The sequence below is a fragment of the Pseudonaja textilis genome, chromosome Z (genome assembly GCF_049901715.1).
Source record: "Pseudonaja textilis isolate UNSWEBS1 chromosome Z, rPseTex1.2, whole genome shotgun sequence".
Classification (NCBI taxonomy): domain Eukaryota; kingdom Metazoa; phylum Chordata; class Lepidosauria; order Squamata; family Elapidae; genus Pseudonaja; species Pseudonaja textilis.
In genome coordinates, this window is record NC_142008.1 from 109,033,407 (window position 1) to 109,054,800 (window position 21,394).

Consider the following 21,394-nt stretch of genomic DNA (forward strand, 5'->3'; position numbering starts at 1 on the left):
CAGGAGGAAGTTAAGAAGTGAAAGTTTTGTCTGACTGGGATAAGAAGCAACATCTAAGGTATCCTGGAATTTAAATTTTATAAAAGATACATCGCTCCCAAAGAAGACTCGGAAGCAGTGAATGAAAGTGAAAAGGGAAAGTTTCTCTTTTTTCACTCTCCTTCCTTACATTGACAGCGAAGAGAGATGAATGAGAAATCGGAAAAATCCACTTTGGCACCAATAGGTAATTAAACCCGGAAATATAATTAAATGCCAAGGGGACAATAAAGATTTCTGAAGACTAAAAAATTCTTTTTTTGCTATAAGTGGGAAGGGAGAGGAAAAAAATAAGGGCAGGATTTGGAAGGAGGAGTCTGCCTGGAATTCAAAAGAATTTAAAGTTAAATCTTAATAAGACTTTTAAAAGATCCATTTTAACTGGAACTTTGCAACTAAATAGTAACCCCAGGAAGAGAAAGTGGGAAAAAAAGAGTTAAAAGAAACAGCTTGTGTATATTTGGATTGCTTGGTGACTTTGGGACTTCTGGAAATTATATTTGAATGACTAAAAACAATTCGGTGGTTGTTTAAAATTTTTTTACAATGGCATCACTTGTGGATGAACTGAAAATGGAATTTAAAAAATATAAAGAAGAGGAACAAGAAGGGAAGGGCTCTTTTGGTTCTGTTTTTCAATTCTTAGAAATGGCGATCTGTACCTATGAGAAACTACAAGAAAAGATTGCAACAAGAAGATTGGGACAAAGAAGAAGCCATCTTTAATGAACAAGTAACTTTATCTGGGGAAGAAAGGGGAAAGGGGGGAAAGAAAATGGAGAATTTAAGACCTAAGAAAACAGCCAAAAAAGGGAAAAATAATGTGAAAAGTGGATATAATGTTAGAAAGCAACAGAAAAGGGGAATACAGAAGAGGGAAATAGAGGTGGAGAGACAAGGGGGTAAAAAGGGGAGAAAGAAGAAGCAAGGGAGGAAGGATGGGAAGAGACGTTACAAAGGTTTGGAGCAAGATGTAAAGAAACAGTACTTATTCAGAGATAATGGGTGAAAATTTAACTGAAAAAGAGATTCTGCAAAGTTACATAAGATTGTATTGTTATATTTGTATTAAAAATAATGTTAGAAAATTGGAAATAACATATGATTAAAAAGTGGGATAAAATAGTCAGTGTAGTTCAGTGAAACAAAATAAATGAATTGTAATTCATATAAATAAATGTAATTCAGTGAACAAAATAAATGAAATGAAATAAACGAGAGAATTGAATTAGGAAGGAAGGGACATTTTAATTACTCAATGTTTTATAAAATATAAGTGAAGTGGGGGGAAAATAACTATGGAAAGTTTATAAGTGTTCCCATAGAAGTATGATACCTATTTGAAAAGTAATGTGTAAAATGTTTAAGATTTAAATGAATATTAATATTAACAATAGAATTGAATTGGTATGGATTGTTGTTTTAATTATATTATATATTCATAATTTTTTCTTTTTTAAAAATACAGTGTGTAGTTTTAGAATGTACCAAGCAGAATCTGAACAAAAGCTATGTATTATACTAAGTGTTATAATTTTAGGGGAAAGATATAAAGACATCATACTCCAATCAGTGATTACAGGAGAAATTTTGTTTAATGAGAAAAGATAATAGACAGCTGAAACAGGACAGACAAAGAATATAAGTATAATGATCTGAATTGAGATGAAATAAATAAAATAAAATTAAGAAAGTTAAAAGAAGGGAGAAGCTATATAGAAAATGTAGAATGGTAATAAGATATGGAATAGTATATAAAAATGAGCATGAACTTGAATTTGTGTCTGTACGAAGAGATGTATCCTGGGATCAAGCAGCTTTCAAAAAAAGATGTTTTATGTTTTATGTTTTGTTTGTTTATGTTTGTTTTTAAAAATCAATAAAATTTTCAAAAAAAAAGAAAGAAAGAATGATTCAAGGAATGTCATAAATTTATTGCATTATTTCTGCCATGCATATGAGTGTCCTTCGAAGAGGAAGGAGGAACTAATGACAAAATGTACATCACAGCATCACACTGCAAACTTCACTCCTTTGGTTCTTGTGTCACATTGTTCTAAACAAGCACATAAGGGAGAAGCTTATAGCATGATATCATCTTATGTCTTTCTTAATTTTAACATCTCAGCTTGCCACAAATGCCCCTGATTATGCATAATTTCTACATTTGCATCATGTCTCCCACTCTCCTCTTTCATATTAGCCTACATCAACATTCTTGTAAAAATGCAAATTATTGTTATTATTATGGTTCATCATAAAGTCAGCCAGACGTCCACTGGATTTGGCAATTTTATCTGTATTATTATACAATATTCAAAACAATGTGAAATTACAATTGTCAGTTCTTTAGCTGGTATTGGGCTTCATGTACAGAACCAAGCAATGTGGCCTTTTGTAACTAACAGATGGAAATTTTGTAAATGAGCAGATTTTTTAAGTACCATTGAATATTTGGGGGAAGGGGTCTGGCATCCAATGTGCCATTAACCAGTGGCATTACCATTGCCAGTTTTTGCCATAATGTTTTAATTAGAATTTTCAGATCTTGATATTTTCTGAACTTCTCCCATTTGTTATCTTCTATTGTTATTATCATATCAGCCACAGTTAAATATAAGGTATGCCAAGATTTTATCAGTTTGCATTTGAAAATATTTTAATCTGCTCATTTTCATCTATTTTTTTCAACTATATCTTCCTACAATTTTTCATCACTGGCACATAATAATATTTATAGATAATCCACTGAATTATTTTGGCAACTGCATTATATCAATTTGTATGATATTTTTGCATTAGTTAAGTATAGATGTATTATTTATTCTGCTTTTTTGCACAGTCTTCACTTTGAATCATTTGATGACTTTTCTATTCCAGCCTTGATTCCATTAGTTCAAATAGCTTGGTCTTGAGCAACCAAAAACAAGCCTTCCATTTCTTTTTTAATGATCCATTCATTCATTCATATCTTTATTCATTTTCCTTTCAATTTTTTGTAGAAATTGAACGTGTAATATTTTCCTTGCCAGAAGTCTATGTTATTACTTTTTTATATTTGTGTTTTCTTTCCTGTACATTCAGTTAATTCTAATTTTTAACCAGCATTAATGCTTATTCTTAACTGCCTTTTATGTAATCAGCTAATCCCTGCTTTTCTTCTTTGACAGTTTGTTTGACTTGACGTGAGTCACTGCCTTTATTTCTATGGGGCAAGTGTACCCTTATCAACATAATACATAGTGAACAGTCCTAAGTTTTCTTGTTTTTCAGCCCAAACTGTCCATTTAACAATTCCAGCAGAAGTAGGGCCCAGATATTGATGGCCTTGATGGTGTTCCACTGTTTAATTATGTTTTCATCAATTTTCCCACTTTTTGGATATCTTTTTTAATAATCATATTTTTAACTTGTCCTTCCTTGATGTTGTCCAACTGTAAAATGCACAGGTACTTGTAGGCTTCATCCTGGTGACTCCTGATAGTATGGCCATCAATGTATGGATAATCTATTTTTAGATTCTCAGTCTGAGACTGGTGGAAAGTTAATAATTCAAATCCTAACCAAGAACATAAAGGTTTGGTTTTGGTTTTGTAAAAGTAGCATGTTCTGGTCTGATAAATTCAATATTTCCAGAGTCAAGGGAGTCCTTTAGTGTTGCTCCAAGAGTGCCAATTACAATTGGAATTACCACAGATTTCTTTTCCTATGGTTATTCAATTTAACAGAACAGAAGAACAGAGTTGGAAAAGACCTTGGAGGTCTTCTAATCCAACCCTCTGCTCAAGTAGGAAACCCTATACTATTTCAGACAAGTGGTTGTCCAATCTCTTCTTAAAAATCTGTGGTGTTGGTGTACCCCCAACTTCTGGAGGCAAGTCATTCCACTGATTAATATTAAGAAATGGTGGATGATCACAGACAAAAGTGGAATTCTATCTGCAGGTCCCAGTATTTTGTAATTTGTTTTCCAAATTTTTTTCCCTAGGCCTATCATCACCCAGAATAGCAACATTAGTGAAGTAGACATTCTTCTTTATAATTAGTTATATCAAGCATGTTATAAACAAGATGGCAAGATCTTAGTCCCGTGATGGCGAACCTATGCCATATGTGCCGGAAGTGGCATGCAGAGCCATCTCTCTGGGCATGCCAGCTGTCACCCATTGCTCTTTTGGGTTCTGACATGCAGGTCTTCACAAAAATGGAAGTGTCAGCCAGCTAGTCTTCACACACGCAGAAGTGCAGGAAACTGGAAGAGCAGCTCCCCGCTGCACATGCACGCACCAGCCAGCTGGTCTTCATGCGTGCATCTGTGTTAGAATCCGGAAGACCAGGTGGCCTGCTAAATTTCTGGTTTCTAGTACTCCTGCACATGTACCAGGGAGCTGCTCTTTTGGTTTCCAACACACATGCACATGCTCCCATATCGGCACTCAGTGCCGAAAAGGTTTGCCACCACTGCCTTAGTCCCATAAATCCTTAACTTGTTCATTTTCCAAAACCTTCTCAACTAAACTATCTTCTCAGTAGGCGTTACTACATTTGAATGCAAACTTTTGGCAAAGTTTCTAACAAATAATTTTGCCAACTTGATCATCATGCTGCTTATAGTCAGTTTGAAAATTTTTGCTGCAACTGCTTATCATTCTTTTCACTACAAAAGTGACATTTGCAGTTGTTTACTACATGCTTACTTTCATGCAGTTAATTGGCAAGGCTTTTTTTTTTTTTTGTGCCACTAAAATAAAGCTTTCAGGTTTTTTTCTTTAACACTCTGTGTAGGATTTATCAGTTTTCCTTCTACATTATTCAAATATTGACCATGCATTGGCTTATTCTTCCAATTAAAAAATCTATGTTGAATTGTTTCTTTTCTATATTCGACTTTCAGTCTATTGTTTTCAAAAAGTTTTCTAGGCTGATTTTTTTTAGCAAAGATTCTTAGCTTCTTTTAAATGTAGCCATTCTGGCCATGCTTTTTTTCCTCCACAGAATTTAAAATCTTTTCCTCCAGAAATTTAGGAAAATGTTGGAGAGAATGCCCATTTTTTATGAGCATATTTTACACAATCCCTCCTACTCTACTTCTAAAAATATCACTTCAGACTTCTTTTCCATGTGAAAAAGAGAGAGAGAAAATCCATTCAGATTCCTTGTATGGTCAATATATAGTACATCCTTAATATTTTCATTATTATCATCCATTAACTCAACTGTCTCTCTAGCTGGCTTCTCATTAATGATATAGTTCAATAATTATTAATTATGTATGCACACATGTACATAAGAATATTACTAATCATGATTATGTAGAATTGAATCGTAGATTTATTTGTATTCATTTTTGGTTGCAAAATATCAGATGACCAACTAAATAACTTTTTTTCCAGGGGCTATTAGGATTTTTTGCAGACCATATAAAAATCTTATGAAATGAAATATGTTTTCCCCAGAAATGTTGTAACAACTTTTCTCTGAATTCCTAACCAACACAGTTATTAGTCATCATATCCATGTGAGTTTTAGTCACAACACTTCTAGGAAGCACCAATTTGAGGGACATTATTTTAAAATAGTTGCTAGGTAGGATTAACTCATTTTTCCTTACTCCATAAGAATTCTATCCCAACAAAAAAAATTCTGCCATCAGCCTTTGCATTACCCTACAAAAAACAATTAGTAGCAGAAAAATCAATCTACTAAAAATTTAATCATATTCGAATCATTAATTTGGTTTAGAAAATCATCCTAATTCAGATCAAATCTTCAAATTAGATTTGCTAAAAGACATTAAATTGGGTAAGCAATCATCCCATCTTCAAGGGCTGAGATTGAAAACATTCCTTATCAGTAAAGCTTAAGTGTTGTAGATAGCCATAGATGATATGATATTGATTAGTAGAGCTGAAAGCTGCAGACAAGTAATCATGATTTTGTTTTTAAACCACTTGTCCCATCATTTATTCCACATATCGAAAGCAACATATAAAGTTTTGGTTAACAGGATATTCCCTATATATGCCCCCCGGTTTTGCTTCGAAGCAAAGTCTACTAGAATTCAATGGAACCTACTTCAGGATACAATCTTGATACAAAATTGTAATGATCAGTAAGGTCATTACTGATCATTGCAAAACAGATTTTTAAAATAGGTATTTTTGTGTCATTTGATTATAGATCAATTCCTTTAAAAAAAACTTGATCATCCATCTCAGCTACTTTTCAAGTAACCCTAAATGTAATACTAGAGCCATGAAAGCTTTGGAAGAAAAGGAAGGTTGGACAAGCTGAAAGGATATCAACTGACTGGTTAATAGAGGAACTCCTAGCTGCAGTCAGAGTAAGAAAAACATACACATACAGATTGCACTGTATATTGTATTGTATATTTGGGCTTAAAACGGGTCGGATTATGGATCATAAGGAAGATGATTGGCAAAGAAAAAATTCTAGTAATTGGACTGACTTGATAGAACAATAGACCTAGAAATAGGGAAATGGGTAACTTGAAAGGAAGGAAGCAGTAGTAAGGTACATTTACTCAGCAGGTTTTGTAACTATCCCAGCAGGCAAATACCAAGATCTGGCAGGATTCCTAGGATGAATACGCCCTTCTGGGGTGTGTGTGTGTGTGTGTGTGTGTGTGCGTGCATATATATATAAGCATCCAAAGTCTGAGTAGCCTAAATTAATCTTCTTATTTGTAAGAGTACCACATCTTACCTTTTTGTGTATGAGGAAAACGAAGGAAGGAAACAAAGAAATCAGCAGTGGTGTTATGGGCCACCACCAGCAAGGGCTAGGGAGAGGATTGTTGCTACTGATGCTTCTGCATATGATGACAAGTAAGTATTGATGGACTTCTTGTAGAAACAAATGTTTCTCACTAATGAGAGATGGGACAAGCAATATGCAATATCCTAGATTAAATGCCAAAATTCTACCAGGGCTCAATCCTATCCTATCCTCTCCTCTCCTTTCCTTTGTGCTTTTTTTTTCAAGGGGCAACTAGACTTTCTGTTTTTTGTTTTCTTTTCTTTTCTTTTCTTTTCCTTTCCTCTCCTCTCCTCTCCCTAGCAAAACGCAGTATTAAGCTTCTGAAAGATTTACTAAATTTTCAAAGGCACTAATATGAAACATGTTTAAAAACAAAGTGTACAATTTCTTTTCTCTGTTTTGGGAAGATGAGGGGGAAATTTGGCTAGCAGGCTTGGGTAACTGAGACGAACAGCACAACAACTAAATTTGATTTCATTACAGTTATGTTTGTACTTTCATGTGGGACATATAATTACTCTATGGGCATGTTTTAATCATTATTTTAATTTTCACAGTCAACACTTTAATTAGAATTGACTTTAGGAGTCCCCATGCCAAACCTTTAAGGGATATTAGGGGAACTCAGAGCTTCCTACTGTCACCATCAAGACTTAATAAGCAGGGAACCTAATTTAGGAGATAGCCATCAAATGGCACCTTCATTTTAAGAGGAAGCTCAATGATATCTTAGAAGAAACTTTGCCTGGGAGGAGCAGACTTTGGGTCATGCAGGGACAGGCCTAAGGCACAAATGAGGTATTACTGGATTATGTTGTCTTTTGGGTTAGGTTTGACAGGTATCTCTATGTTCTACATCTGCTGTCCAAAAAGAGATAACTTTAAAAAGAAGGTATTTCACCTAGTGAGTCAGCCTGGCTCTCAATTAATGAATTTGTGACAGTATTCAACATTTGTGGACCTTCTTATTGTTCTGAACTATTTTATTTTCATTGTCATTGACAAAACCATGTTTGAACCATCCAAAATCCAAACTTCTTGGTAGTTCTGATTTAAGCCTCTTTGTGAAAGCATCAATCACTGTGTGATGACATATGATTTTTATGTGGATAGTATCAAATTATACATCTCTGCCTCTGGAGAACTATTGAAACCTTCTCTGTCTGAAGACTATGGGAGTCTGGATGGAGAAGAGCAATTTTCAGCTTAACCCTGGCAAAACTGAATAACTCAGATTTGAGGGCATTCCAGATCTGATATTTTACCATATTTTCTACTGGATGGACTTGCACTACTCCAAAAAGACTCTATGAGTACTCTGGGATATTTATGGACTCACAATTCTTGCTTAAAAAGTATGTGTCAGGGTGGCTTGGAGGGCTTTTGCACAACTTTGTGTTGGTCACCAATTGTGTCTGTTCCTGTAGGCTCTACAGGTAATCCTCAACTTACAACCAATCACTTAGCAACTGGACTTCTCCAGGGCTATGTATGACCTGGATTCAAAAATCTAACGGCTAGAGCCCTCCTGTGATTACCTGACTGCATTTTGGGCACTTATCAATCAACCCATATTAATGACCATTTTTCATTATATTTACAACATTTTTTGCTGTAAACTGGTGTTTATTTCCAGTTTCCAGCAAAAAGCCTGCTTGTGGATAATGGGGCTGCTTAATGGTCATGGCATTTGCTTAACAAGCAAGAAAGGTTATATGCGCATGGACATGTGGTGTCCTATTCATGACCAGCAAGACTTACAAAGGTAATTCTGGGCTCAATTATGATCATAAGTCAAGGGCTACCTGTACTCTGTTATTAATGCCCTGGTCACAGTGTGAGCAGTTATATGCACTCTTCAGTGGACATTACATTTCTGTTCCATGGGCTATATCAGTTGCTAGCTTGTTTCTGGGTTTGATTCAAGACATTGATTTTGACCTTTAAATCCCTGTGTGGCATGGTTATTTGAGGGATTACTTCTCTGCAGTTGCATACACCCATTGCATCAATTTCAGCTGAATGGGAATATTATGGGTCCTTTATGTTATGAAGTTTCATTTGATGGGACCCACAGGATGAACCTTTTGTGCCCTGGCGCTCACCCTTTGGGTTCACACACACACACAAACCCAGTAAAATTGGCCGACTCATTGATTTTCTGGAAATCCCTTAAAACCTGGTTTTGTCAGGGGTTAGATGACCCATAGAAATTGGGACTTTGTGAAATGTATCGAAGACCTTGAATGTACTCTCCCATGGTGTTGTTTATATTTATGTTTTAGTGAGTTTTTAAAATGGTTTTTACAACTCTGCTTTTTTGTTTTAATTGTACATATGTCAGGTAGATAAATGTGATAAGTAAATGAAATAAATAAAATAAGTAGATTAAATATAAGTGATACTTAGACTGCAGTTGCCAAATTACTTCTATTGTATTAAAATAGCAATCTAAGCTGTAACTCTCATTATTTTATATATCTTTCTTTTTAGATGTTGAACCAAACTATGCCACCAGAGGTGAGCATCAGTTATATCTGCTTGCATATTGACTTGTTAGCATGCTATTGATTAGAAAGATTGCCCCACTAAATACTAAAATATAGGAAATGTGAACAAATACAATTTTACTATAATGTTTGAAGAATAGCCATGTAGAAATTATATAATTGAAATCGTGGCATTGATATCTATAGTTAAGTTTCAATTAAAGCTGAAAAAAATGAATATTGCGTTTACTAGTGTTAAAGTCATTTATGGAATGTTGTTAATATTCCACGTGCACCACAGTCGATCATCACCAGGCTCAAGAGGTACATGAAAAAAAATCCAAAAATGCATCAAAAAGTGGGAAGAACCTAAAGGATTCTAAGAAATGTGAAGGAGGTTGGAAAGGGATCAAGATTGGAAGAGAACACCTGGTTCCTGAATTGGCAATATGGAATATGAAGAAAAAGTGGGTGGGTGGTTAAAAAAAAAAAAGCACACCAGGGATAATGGTCTTTGGTTAAGCATAGCTAGAGGAGAGGGCCCAAAGGGGAAGTAAAAACTAAAACAGAAAAAATGGAAATATGGAGTAAGGAGAAATAGGGCTTATGGTCAGGAAGTTGGCCATAGGGCAGCAAAACACTTAAGAATATATAGATTCATATCTTTTAAATTTCAGGGTTTTTTTGTTTGCAATTTTAAGATGATAGAAGAATAAGAATCTAAAATCCAGATAATTAGGAAATACCAGGAACAGTAAATGTTTCTTTTTTGCTCAGTTTGTGGAAAACAGGGCTATCTGGACCGGATTGTAGGGGGTACAGATTCCCGGGATGGAGAGTGGCCTTGGCAAGTGAGCATCAAGTTGAATGGGGAACATCACTGTGGCGGTTCTCTTGTCACAGATCAGTGGATCATCACAGCCTCACATTGTTTTAGTCTGTAAGTACGGCCTCTACAACCTGCTGGCCATCTTTCAATCCTGTTTCTTGGGGAAACAAAATCCTTGGCAGAGTTTCAACGCAGTCTTCTAAAGTCTCCCAGTGCCTTCCCAGCCAGTGTGGAGTTCACAGACAATCTTCTAAACCAGACTCTTTATTGATTAATGGCTGTAAGCAATATGCAGTAGTATATATAGACACCATGTAGATCTAAAACTATTTTTAGTAGAACAACTATACTAACAGAATGTTATCAGTTCTGAATGTGCTCCTCTTCTTCCCTCCTTTACCTTCAGGTAAATAATGGGGGCTATATCAGATATTTTCATAAGCTACTTTTTTGGCCTGGGCTCAAGCTTATTTATCTGATTACTGCATTGGTAATGGAACTTTTCTCTGTTCCTCAAGACCATTCTTTATATACACTACAATCGCAGCTATTAAGGAAAACAAAGAAGGCATTTCTTCTTATATCATGCAGGGATGGGCTTCAAGTCAGTCTTCATACTTAATGATCTTCTGGACAAGTTCTTGCACTTTCCATATATTATTAGAGCAATAATATTAACTATAAAGATAAAAATGCCCTCAAACTGAACTTGATTCCTGCAGGTTTTTAAATAAGTGGTTAGCCATTGTTGTCTTCTGGTTTTTTTCAACTTCTCAGAATAATTTGAGATTTCATGTAGTCTTTCATCCAAATACTATCAATCAAGATTAGCTTCTAAGCCCAGAAAAATTCAGCCATGTGGTGAACTTGCAAAATTAAATGACTTGATTTCAACCTGCATTTGAATCAGTTTGAGATGAAACTGAAAATTTGATAATGGCTAATTTAAATTTCATAGTTGAAGAAGCATCTCAATAAAGACTTTTACTTCTTATTTTTGCAATCTTTTGCTTATCTTTCAAATTACATTTTCATTTTCCTCACTGATTTTGTTTTCATTATGTTTTTTTCTATACAACTAGGATTTTTTTAAAATTAACAAAATATTAATTATAAAAGCATAAATCCAATTGATCAATAGTAGAAAATTCCTTTAGAATATTTGAAAGGCTATTAAATGTATACTTCAGACAAGAACAGTGTTTTTGTTTTGATGGTTGCATGCATTTTCATATATGTGCATTTTAAACATATAAATTTAATTCTATCTTAATATAATTGTATATGTTTATGTGTGTATTACATGAGAGAGGGGGGGAGGGGAGGGGGGGAGAGAGGGAGAGATTGTCCTGTTGTGCCAATATAGACTATCCCATTTGATACCTCCCCCTGGTTCAGCCAGTCTCCCTCCTACATTAGTAAAGTGTATGTATCTTGTGTTTCCCAATACATGCCCTCCTCCCCAATGGGATATTGCATTTGTCTTCATTTTCTAGCTATTTTTCCCTTCATCCCAGTCAAAACTGCAGAACTGGCAGATACAGAGAAAGACTCAGCCAGTAGAATCAGAAAGAATCAGCCAATTCTCAGAGAGGAGGGGGAGTACATTAAAAAAAACCCAATGAAGAATCTCTTTTGGACTTTTGGCTCAACACTCATCTTGTTTTGCACCAAAAATAATTCCATTTGTCACATATGGTGTTTTGTTTTTTTTTTGGTCTTACTTTGTGCCTCTCAGGATCAACAATCCTTCTAATTTTACAGTACTAGTTGGAGCACTGAAGCTTTCTGACCCAGGGCCTCATTCAATCATAGCCTCTGTGAAGCACATTATTCTCAATCCCACCTATGAAGGGGATTCAAGGATTGGAGACATTGCACTCATCCAGCTGGAGCAGCGACTTCCTCTTATCCAACAGATCAGTCCCATCTGTGTCCCCAATGCCAATGTCAAATTCCTCCCAGGACAGAAGTGTTGGGTCACTGGCTGGGGGAACATTCGAAGCAAAGGTAAGTGTGGAAAGACAAGTGGACCTACAGAACTTCTACTATATATAATATTCACATTTGGTCTGTTTGGGCAACTTCTGATATGTGATATGATTTCATCACCTGTAGTGTCCCTAGTCTCCATGGTTCAGAAATAGCTAAGTGTAACACGTTTGGAGGACACCAACAGAAACTTTTCATTATCATGCTAACTATAGCACTGGTAATGTTACCTAGTTTGGAGAATAAAACATCTGCAAGAAAAAAATCAAGTTCGGAACACACCTAGGATCCTTCATGATAACTATAGTATTGTCTGTCTTATTGTCTTCCTTATCTATCTAGCTTTCCCTATTTAGCTGAGGGCTTTTGTTTAAAAAAAATAAAGCAATGGATTCCACTGCTTTATCATTCAGTATCTTTTATATAAAGCAATTTTAGTAATCTTTTATTTTAGCAGCGTTTTAAAGAGAAGGCGTAAAATTGACTGAAGTGCAAAAGAGCAAACAAGGGCATTATTTTTGTTTTAAAGATAGTTGCATTTTTTATATATGTGCATTTTTACACATATGAAATGAATCTAACATTATGTTGTACAATAATTTTATACATATGTGTGTATGTGCATGTGTATATGTATTGTGCATGTAGAGCATCACATAAAGTTATGGAGTAGCCATTATTTAACAACATACTATCTTCACCTACTATCTGATAAAGGCCCAAAGGTGGCATATACAAAATTGTGTTGCAAAAATCTTTTTTATTTATCCAGAGCTACTGTATAGAGAGGGTAGTAAATTGAAAAATGATTTTTTTAGGTGAAGAATTAAGGTCAATTTAAGTTATATAAGAATCAAACGTGAAATTCCATGTGCAAACCTTAATCTCTAGAAAGACTGTAAAAATTTTCAGGTGGATTTTAGACCTTATTGTGTTCCTTTAAATGAAATATTTTAATTTATTCTCTCTGCAGAAGGACGGGAGAACTCTGATATACTACAAAAGCTAGAAGTTCCCATAATCAGCACCAAAAAATGCAACACACTCTACCGCCAAGACTCTAGACAGCCCAGGGCCTCAAGAGAAATTAAAGAAGATATGATATGTGCTGGCTTTGCAGCTGGACAACGGGATGCTTGTCAGGTAAGATTTTGCTGGATTTTATTCAAATATTAGAATATACACGTACAGTTCATGAGGTTTCTTCGTTTGCTGTCAAGATTTAATTCCACAATAATTTTAGTAAGGATAGTTGGACTGTAAAACTCTGTATAATCACCATATAATAGCCAAATGTTAGCATTATCTTTGTTGCCTACAGGTGAGTATCCTGATTTTTGAAGCCTAAATATGGTATCTTTACTGTTCCTAGTTATCTGAAAGGCACACATACACATACAAATATAAAAAGAAAATTTTCATCTCACTCTTATGTGTCTTTTTAGTAGGATAGTGAAGATGAAAACTGGATTAAACTTTGGTCCATATCCATGTCCATATTCCATATTCCATATTCCATACTATATTACATGCTAATGATCCATAATGGTCCATATTCCATGCTAATGATAAGGTGTAGACCAGTAATAGTTAGGTCATCCTTGGTTAGTATGTACCAAAGGTGCTTTTTCAAAAGGCAACGAGATTTTGACATTTCGCTTCTCATCCAAGAAGCTTCTTCCATTCTGACTGAATGGTGGAGGATGGAATGATTTATATCCCTTGCACATATCTGGTCATTAGCACTATTTCAGAGAGTCATTGAGGCCACCTTGAGCTTTATCTGTGTCCTCAGGACCACCTGAATAATGCAAATGGGAGTGAAACTTTCTTGGAACTGCTAAAAGGACTGTGTGGTTGCACTATTCAGGTTACCCTGAGGACATAAATAAACTTCCAAGACTCTTAGAAAGAGTGCTAATCAGTGGTGGTATTACTACAGGTTTGACTCAACTGATATTTCTGACTATCAGCTGGGTGACCATCAGCTGTGCTGTGCAATTTAGATTAGCTAGAAAGCAGGAAATAGTCAGATTTCGTGCTTTCTAGCTAATCTAAATCATGCTGCACAGCTGATACCCCCCTCGCTTCAAAATGCTTCTTTTTTCAGCACTTTCCTGAGGTCCACCAGGCCAAAAATGGGGCATGTGGGGGTGCTGCAAAAGAAAAAAAGAAAGAATAAAAAAGAGGGAGGGATAGGAGAGAAAGAGGAGGGAGGGGAGAAAGAAAAAAGAAAAAGAAAGAAAGAAAGGGAGGGAGGGAGGGAAAAAGGAGAGAGGAAGGATCACAAACCTTGGCACTAATGCAGCGCCAGAGGGTGCTTTGAAGCAGCATAGCAATCTAGGCTCGAAGGTACCTGGAGGTCATCTAGTCCAACTCCCTGCTCCAGAAAGTGAATTTCTGTCTTTTGAACCCCCTCAGTCACATGACCACATAGCTGCACCCACCAAGCCACGCCCACAGAACCAGTAGTAAAATAATTAGAATCCCATCACTGGTGCTAATGACCAGATGACTGCAAGAAATCTAAATCCTTCCATCCTCAACCATTCAGTCAGAACTGAAGAAGCTTCATGGATGAGAAGCAAAATATCTTCAAAGAAAAACAAAGTCCAATTGCCTTTTGAAAAAGCCTCTTTGGGACAACCATGACCTGGATGACTGAGAATCTCCATAGATCCTTGCTACAATGTTTCTTAGCATCTTTTTGAAGTTGGTGCCATGCTTTTCAGCAGTTACCAGGACCATTAAAATGGAATTTCTGCTTTTATTACATTTTGGAAAATAGAAACAGAAATGTGAACTCCTGTAGATTAATTGATCTGCTATAGACTTCTTCAACTTCAGGTAACCCTACCTCTCAAAGTAGTACTCAAAGTTTGCTGTTTTTCAGTAACATACCCATCCATGTTCGTCATCCTATGTAACACATGCAGCATTAATAATAACCATTTGCTTCCATCATTGCCAATGTTTTTGCTTAAGCGCTGCTCTTTCTGCACAGGGTGATTCAGGTGGCCCTCTGGCCTGCCGGATGGAAGATTTTTGGTTTATTGCTGGAGTAGTGAGCTGGGGAGATGGATGTGCCCAGAAGAATCGTCCTGGAGTTTATGCAAGAGTGGCATACTACCAGCAATGGATCCACAGACAAATACCAGAGCTCAGAGACACCCATTGGTCCAGGGTGAACAACAACAGTATCAGCGGCAGTGCCTCTACTGGAAGTTTCAGTTTCATCTCCTTCTTTGCTGCCACTATTGTTTTGCTGCTATTATCTCAGCAGACATTTTAAAGGAAAAGCAATTCTTTCTTCTGGGAAAATGTTTGTTTTGATTTTTTTTAATACTTTGTTTTGAAAGAAAACAGAAATTGTCAGAATTATCAATGGGGAAACAAACAATTTCAATGTTTTTCCTTCTTTAATGTGATGAAGAATTGACAGATCTCCAGGAATATTTCCATACCGTATTTGCTATCACCACCTCCATTTTTTCATGGATTGGATTCTCCATTCCAGAAATAGTACTTAAGTACGGAAATGGAACAGAGGAACCCACAACTGAGTACTTTTCCAGTTCCTGGAACAGATTCAGTAGTGGACATGGCAGCATGTGTGGTATGCAACAGCCCCAGGTTGTATTTTGGCTCATTTGTTTGGTTCATATCCATCCAAGAACTGCATTTCATACTTAGGCAACTTAATAAATGGTTTTGTTATCATAATTGCTGTAATTGCTGCAGGGAATGAGATCCCGCCTACTGCCCATACTTTGTAGGGTGCTTCAGGGTTTGGTTCTCTCCCCCCTTCTGTTTAACATTTACATGGGCCCACTAGGTGTGGTGGTCCATCAGTTTGGGGGTTGAGATATCATCATTATGCAGAAGACGTCCAGATTTATATCTCTACCTCAAGCCCTTTGAGTGATGCATGGACATCCTATCTCAGTGTCTGGAAGTTTTGGGGAAATGGAAGAGGTAAAATGGACTCTGACTCAACCCTAGCAAGTGGGCAGTGGGTATAAACCTCTGGAGAAAAGGTTCTTCCATCTTTAGTTCTGGATGGAGTTGCACTCGTCCAAACAGATCTACAACCTAGGGCTCCTTCCTGACACAAGACTTCTGTTCAAAGAGCAGGTGGTAGCTATGGTTAGAGGAGCCTTTGCACACCTTCAAGTTGTGCACCAGTTGCTATAGGAGATCCTTTTCACAATTACTCATGTCCTTGTAACATTTTGCTTAGAGTACTGCAGTGCATTCAACATGGGATTGTCCCAAAGAGCTCTCAGAAACTTTTTCCATTGGTCTCTACCTATCAAATTCCATCTAGTAGATTGGGCACACTGCAGGTCCTGTCAGCCAGAAAATGTCGGTTGGCAGGGATTAGAAGATGGGCCTTTTCTGCTTAGCCCCTTCCCTTGGAATGCCCCCAACCCTGCTAGTCTTTTGTTAGGCTTTAAAAACCTGGTTGTATGGGGCACTGAATGTGTTAAGGATCCTGTTTCCTGGCTTAATTGTTAACTGACCAAGTATCTCAGCTGCTGCACATTCATTGTATTTATTTTTTATTGTTTTTATTTTAGAATGTTTTTATTTTTTTAATTGTAGTATTTTTTTAATTGTAAACCATCCAGAATCATTGACTGAGATGGATAAATAAATAAACAAATAAATACTAGCCAGACTAATCCTCTCGAGAGCACACTTGAAAACAGATACATATACATTGCAACTCAAGAGGATCTGAGTTGTAGCAAGAAAAGCAATCATATTTTCCTCCATTGTTCTGTTTTGCATACCTTTTTCCTCATGTAACACTCTCCAAAGGCTAGATGACCAGGCACACTATGAGCATCACACTTATTGCGGACCTTCTTATGAGAGGCCCATAGCTACTGCCTGTGCAGCTGCATGCCTAACAGGAACTAATAAAGGAGAATATTTGTAGATCAAGATTGAAATGAGGGGTCCTTGATGCTCTCTGAGCTTGGTTGGGTTGTTGTTTTTTTAGATGATTCATTATCTAGACTAGGTAACATCATCAGTGCTAATGATAGCACTGGCTAGGAGATTAGGAGAGCCTTTGCACACTTACAGGTGGTGTGCCAGTTGCGCCCCTTCCTTGCTCATCGTGACTCATGTCCTTGTAACCTTTTGTTTGGACTATTGCAATGCACTCTACATTGGGCTACCCCAAACAGCATTCAAGAGCAGATATTTCATTTCTCCCACCGGTAGAGATGGCTTTGCTTGGCAGTTGTAGAAGTGAAATAAGCTAACTTATGGCCAAAGGTGCTGCAGTACCTTTTTTTTCCTGAGGGGGTCACCCAATATATTGGGGAGGAAATTTAGATCAGAAAGTCAATGCAAAAGAAAATGATAAATGCCAAGGCACATTTGAGAATAGGAGAAATCAAACAGAAAATTCCATTCAGAAATTTCCCAACATTGTTAGTGACTTAAAATCTACTAAGCAGAAGATTGATCAACATACTGGTAGCACACACAGTTTTCCTTTAAAAAAATATTAAATTGTATTTCTGGAATCAAGAATGTTCAGAGTGAGACAAAAGCAGATTTTAATCTGTGAAAGGATTGATCTAAATGTGCTTATGAAATTTTTATTCCAACACTTTATGCCAGGTACGGCCATTCATTATGTTTGTCCACCTACCTCATTTTTGCCCTTCCCAGAATCCTTAGGATGTTTCCATTAAAAAGTGCTAGTTAAAAAAAAAAAAACGAATTGCAAATTTTCTTGGGCTGTGCATCTTGAGTATTAAATTAGAAGGGAAAGGAAGAAGTAAAGTCCTTAGAACAATGTTTCTCCACCGTGGCAGCTGGAAGATGTGTGTGGGCTTCACCTCTCAGAATTCCAAACATTCAGCAAGTGTCACATATTCAAACTGCCAAGGTTGAGAAACACTGCCTTAGGACATAAGAACAGAAACAGTGCCTTGCTGGATAGAACGGCTGGTCCATCCAATACATCAGTCTGTTCTCACAATGGCCTTCCAATTGCACAAGGAAGCTCAGTAGTTTCCCACAGATAATCTTCAAAGCAGCCCCACTGCCATCAAGGCTAACAGCCACTGATTCCCATGACTCTTATGAATTCATCCAAGCCCTTTTTGAAGCACCCAAGTTGATAGCCAATATCACATCTTATTATAGGCTTATTATAGGCTTATTATAGGACAACATAAATTGATGGAGTTTGGATGGATGCCCCCTCCCCCAAAAAAAATCCTACGCAAATAACAAGGCACAGTTAGCATCCCTTATCTTGAACCTCCAAGCTACAGTTATTAGGCATTACAATTCACACTTTGCTTGTGAATGACAGTTTGACAGTTTGCCTAGTCCTGCTTAAATATGTATTTACTGTTCTGTACTTTTGAAAATGGAGAGGGAGAGATTGCTTCTTTTAAAGCAAACTTGCTGCTGGCACAAACACTCTTAGCAGGGTGTTTCACTTGAATGCATGTCATGGTGCTACATATTTAAAATTTACTGGTATTTATTGTTTACTTTAGTTTACTTTATTGTCATTGCACCTCGTACAACAAAATTAAATACCATCTTCAGTATACATTATGATTATGAAAATAAACACAAACACATATCCTTTACATTCTATACATTGAATTGCATTAATATTGCACTATACAGTAGAATTTAATAGAGTTACCGCCCTGGGATAGAAGGTATATGAGAAGGTATTTGCAGTATAAAAGGTAGATGAGTTTTTCTAGGACTTATATTGTTTCTCAGCCATGTTCTTCCCCTTCTTTCCTTCCTTCCTTTTCTTCTTACCTATCTACCTTCGTACCTTCCCAGTTCCTTCCCATAAAACTTGGACACCCAGATAGAACATAAGTTCTCTCTGATTTGAGGGTGGCCCAAAGATGTTGGAATGGGAATAATGCCATTCTGTTAGCTATTATTACCTAATAGTTTCAAATGGTGAGAGTTGAAAACAGGCTTGTGACAATCTCCTGGAAAATATTGTGCTTGTTATTCTGTGCTTAAATATACAGAAAGTTAAGCTCATCAGCCATCCACATAGCTTCAATACCTGCTCCTCCTCACTTCCTCACTCTTTCTCTCTTTCACTCAATCCAACTAGTGCCCTTTATAGTCTTACAAAAGGAGTCATTAATCTTCAGATTTGGTTCCGATGGCAGCTTCTGGGTGTAAAGTTGAAACTGGTCTAACCGGATTAAATTCAATGGTTGTTCATGACTCCTCTGTGATTTTTCAATGCAAAGCTACTCATCTGAAGCTGCTGACTGCTCTAGACTGACATATGAATAATATCTATCATTCTGCCATAATTTGCAGTCCTTGGAAAATGACACAAAATTTAAATTGTCGGTCTTTTCTCTTAAGGACAGACAATCATTTTACCCAGAGTTGTTTATTTCAGCCTCTGAGCAGCGGAAAGAGGATAATGATGGTATCATTATATCCTCTAAAGCAGGGTCCCCAACCACCGGGCTCCGGATCGGTACCGGTCCATGGATCATTTTGTACCAGGCCGCAAAGAATGAATAATCGTGATTAAAATATATATAAAAATATGTTTTTGCTTCCGGGTGTCTTATTTTGAAAGACAACCACTTCCACCCTCACCTAACTTCCGCGCTTGACTCTTTGGCGCGTATTTATCCTCCATCAGCAATGCAAGCTAGCCCTCGCAAAATGAGCCAGAAACAGAGTTCACTGGAGAGTTTTTTTGGAAAGGGTAAGTTACGGGTTCATCGCTTATTTATTTACTGCTATTGGAACCTTCACGCCCCTACCCGGTCCTTTAAAAAGTGTTTCTGCGTGAAACTGGTCCCTGGTACAAAAAAGGTTTGGGACCACTGCTCTAAAGGAACAAGGCTGGAATGTTTGGTCCTCCTTTTTGTGGTGTCAGATTAGGTAACATTTTGAGTGCACTGAAGCATGAAAGATGTTACCTAGTCTAGTAACAAAACGTCTACAAGCAAATACAATAGGGACCTTGAAGGTCTTCTAGTCCAACCCATTGCTTGGGCAGGAAACCCAATACCATTTCAGACAAATGAGTGCACTGAAGCATGAAAGATGTTACCTAGTCTAGTAATAAAATGTCTACAAGCAAATAGAATAACAAAATAATAGACTTGGAAGGGACCTTGAAGGTCTTCTAGTCCAACCCACTGCTTGCGCAGGAAACCCAATACCATTTCAGACAAATGGTTGTCCAATCTCTTCTTAAAAACTTCTAGTGTTGGAACATTCACAGCTTCTTGAGGCAAGTTGTTCCACTGATTAATTGTTCTGTCAGGAAATTTCTCCTTAGTTCTAGGTTGCTTGTATTCTTGCTTAGTTTCTATCTATTGTTTCTTGTCCTGCCCTGCCCTGTAAACACCCAAGCTCAGGTAGCACCAAGAGTCCACAGTTCAACTTTGAGATACATATATACTCTTCTCTTGGTATTGTATGTCTTTTTATTATTTTTAATAAAATAATTTTGAGATTCAAGGAACATTTGTAAAATATCTATCAGAAGATTAGTATTTTCCTGCTGGGATGGCGGGATTAAGTTCTACTGTCAAAAGTTAGTGTTCTATCATAAATTTTAGCTTGGTGTTAGTGTTCTGACACCAAGCAAAAGAAGTGATCTACATTCCCTATGTGTATTGTGAGCTACCCATCCCAGCCTTATATAGACATTGAATTGATTTTATTATCATTCCAGACATTTTTAGAAACAAAACAATCCTTTCAGTTTTAACCGTGTTCTTTCACAGGGTGTGTCTGCATGACACACTAAATCCAAACATCTAGTGAACAAATGTCCCTTTGGCCAAAAACTGAAGTTTATACTAGCATTTCAGCCTCAAATCATATTCTGGATTTGCAAATGCTGAAGTTTGTATCCTATAAATACTTTTAGTTACATGGTTTGGCTTGAATCTACTTACAGTCCAATTGTAAACTTAAACTTTGGTTTAAAAACCTGCACATGATTGGGGGGGATAAAATCTCAGCACACTTTTCATTCATTTATCAGATTGTGGGATTGGCATGTATTGTTCATGTAAAAACCTGCTTTGGAAGCCTTCCCATCTCCAGCTTTCTTAGGGAAAATACATTGTTGATCTGAAAAGACAACCAAGATATTACTTGGAATTAAGGCTACCAAGAAGTCCCAAGCTTGTTGGGTAAAGTGGGAAGTTAAAAAGAAAATCCAGAAAGACTTTGGTTTAAAAACCTGCACATGATTGGGGGGGATAAA

At 36.7% G+C, this 21,394-nt stretch overlaps 1 protein-coding gene across 1 annotated transcript in view; it reads left to right on the forward strand.

Annotated features, from left to right (window-relative positions):
- Nucleotides 1-20,128, forward strand: part of LOC113443667 (serine protease 27-like) — a 67,739-nt gene extending 47,611 nt beyond the window's left edge. Inside the window, exons 2-7 of the mRNA XM_026712044.2 lie at nucleotides 6,751-6,887; nucleotides 9,313-9,339; nucleotides 10,086-10,248; nucleotides 11,876-12,147; nucleotides 13,103-13,272; nucleotides 15,134-20,128. Of these exons, the coding sequence (XP_026567829.1) occupies nucleotides 6,776-6,887; nucleotides 9,313-9,339; nucleotides 10,086-10,248; nucleotides 11,876-12,147; nucleotides 13,103-13,272; nucleotides 15,134-15,421 (1,032 nt within the window). The 5' untranslated portion in view covers nucleotides 6,751-6,775 and the 3' untranslated portion in view covers nucleotides 15,422-20,128. The remainder of the gene's footprint in view (nucleotides 1-6,750; nucleotides 6,888-9,312; nucleotides 9,340-10,085; nucleotides 10,249-11,875; nucleotides 12,148-13,102; nucleotides 13,273-15,133) is intronic.
- Nucleotides 20,129-21,394: the final 1,266 nt, after the last annotated feature.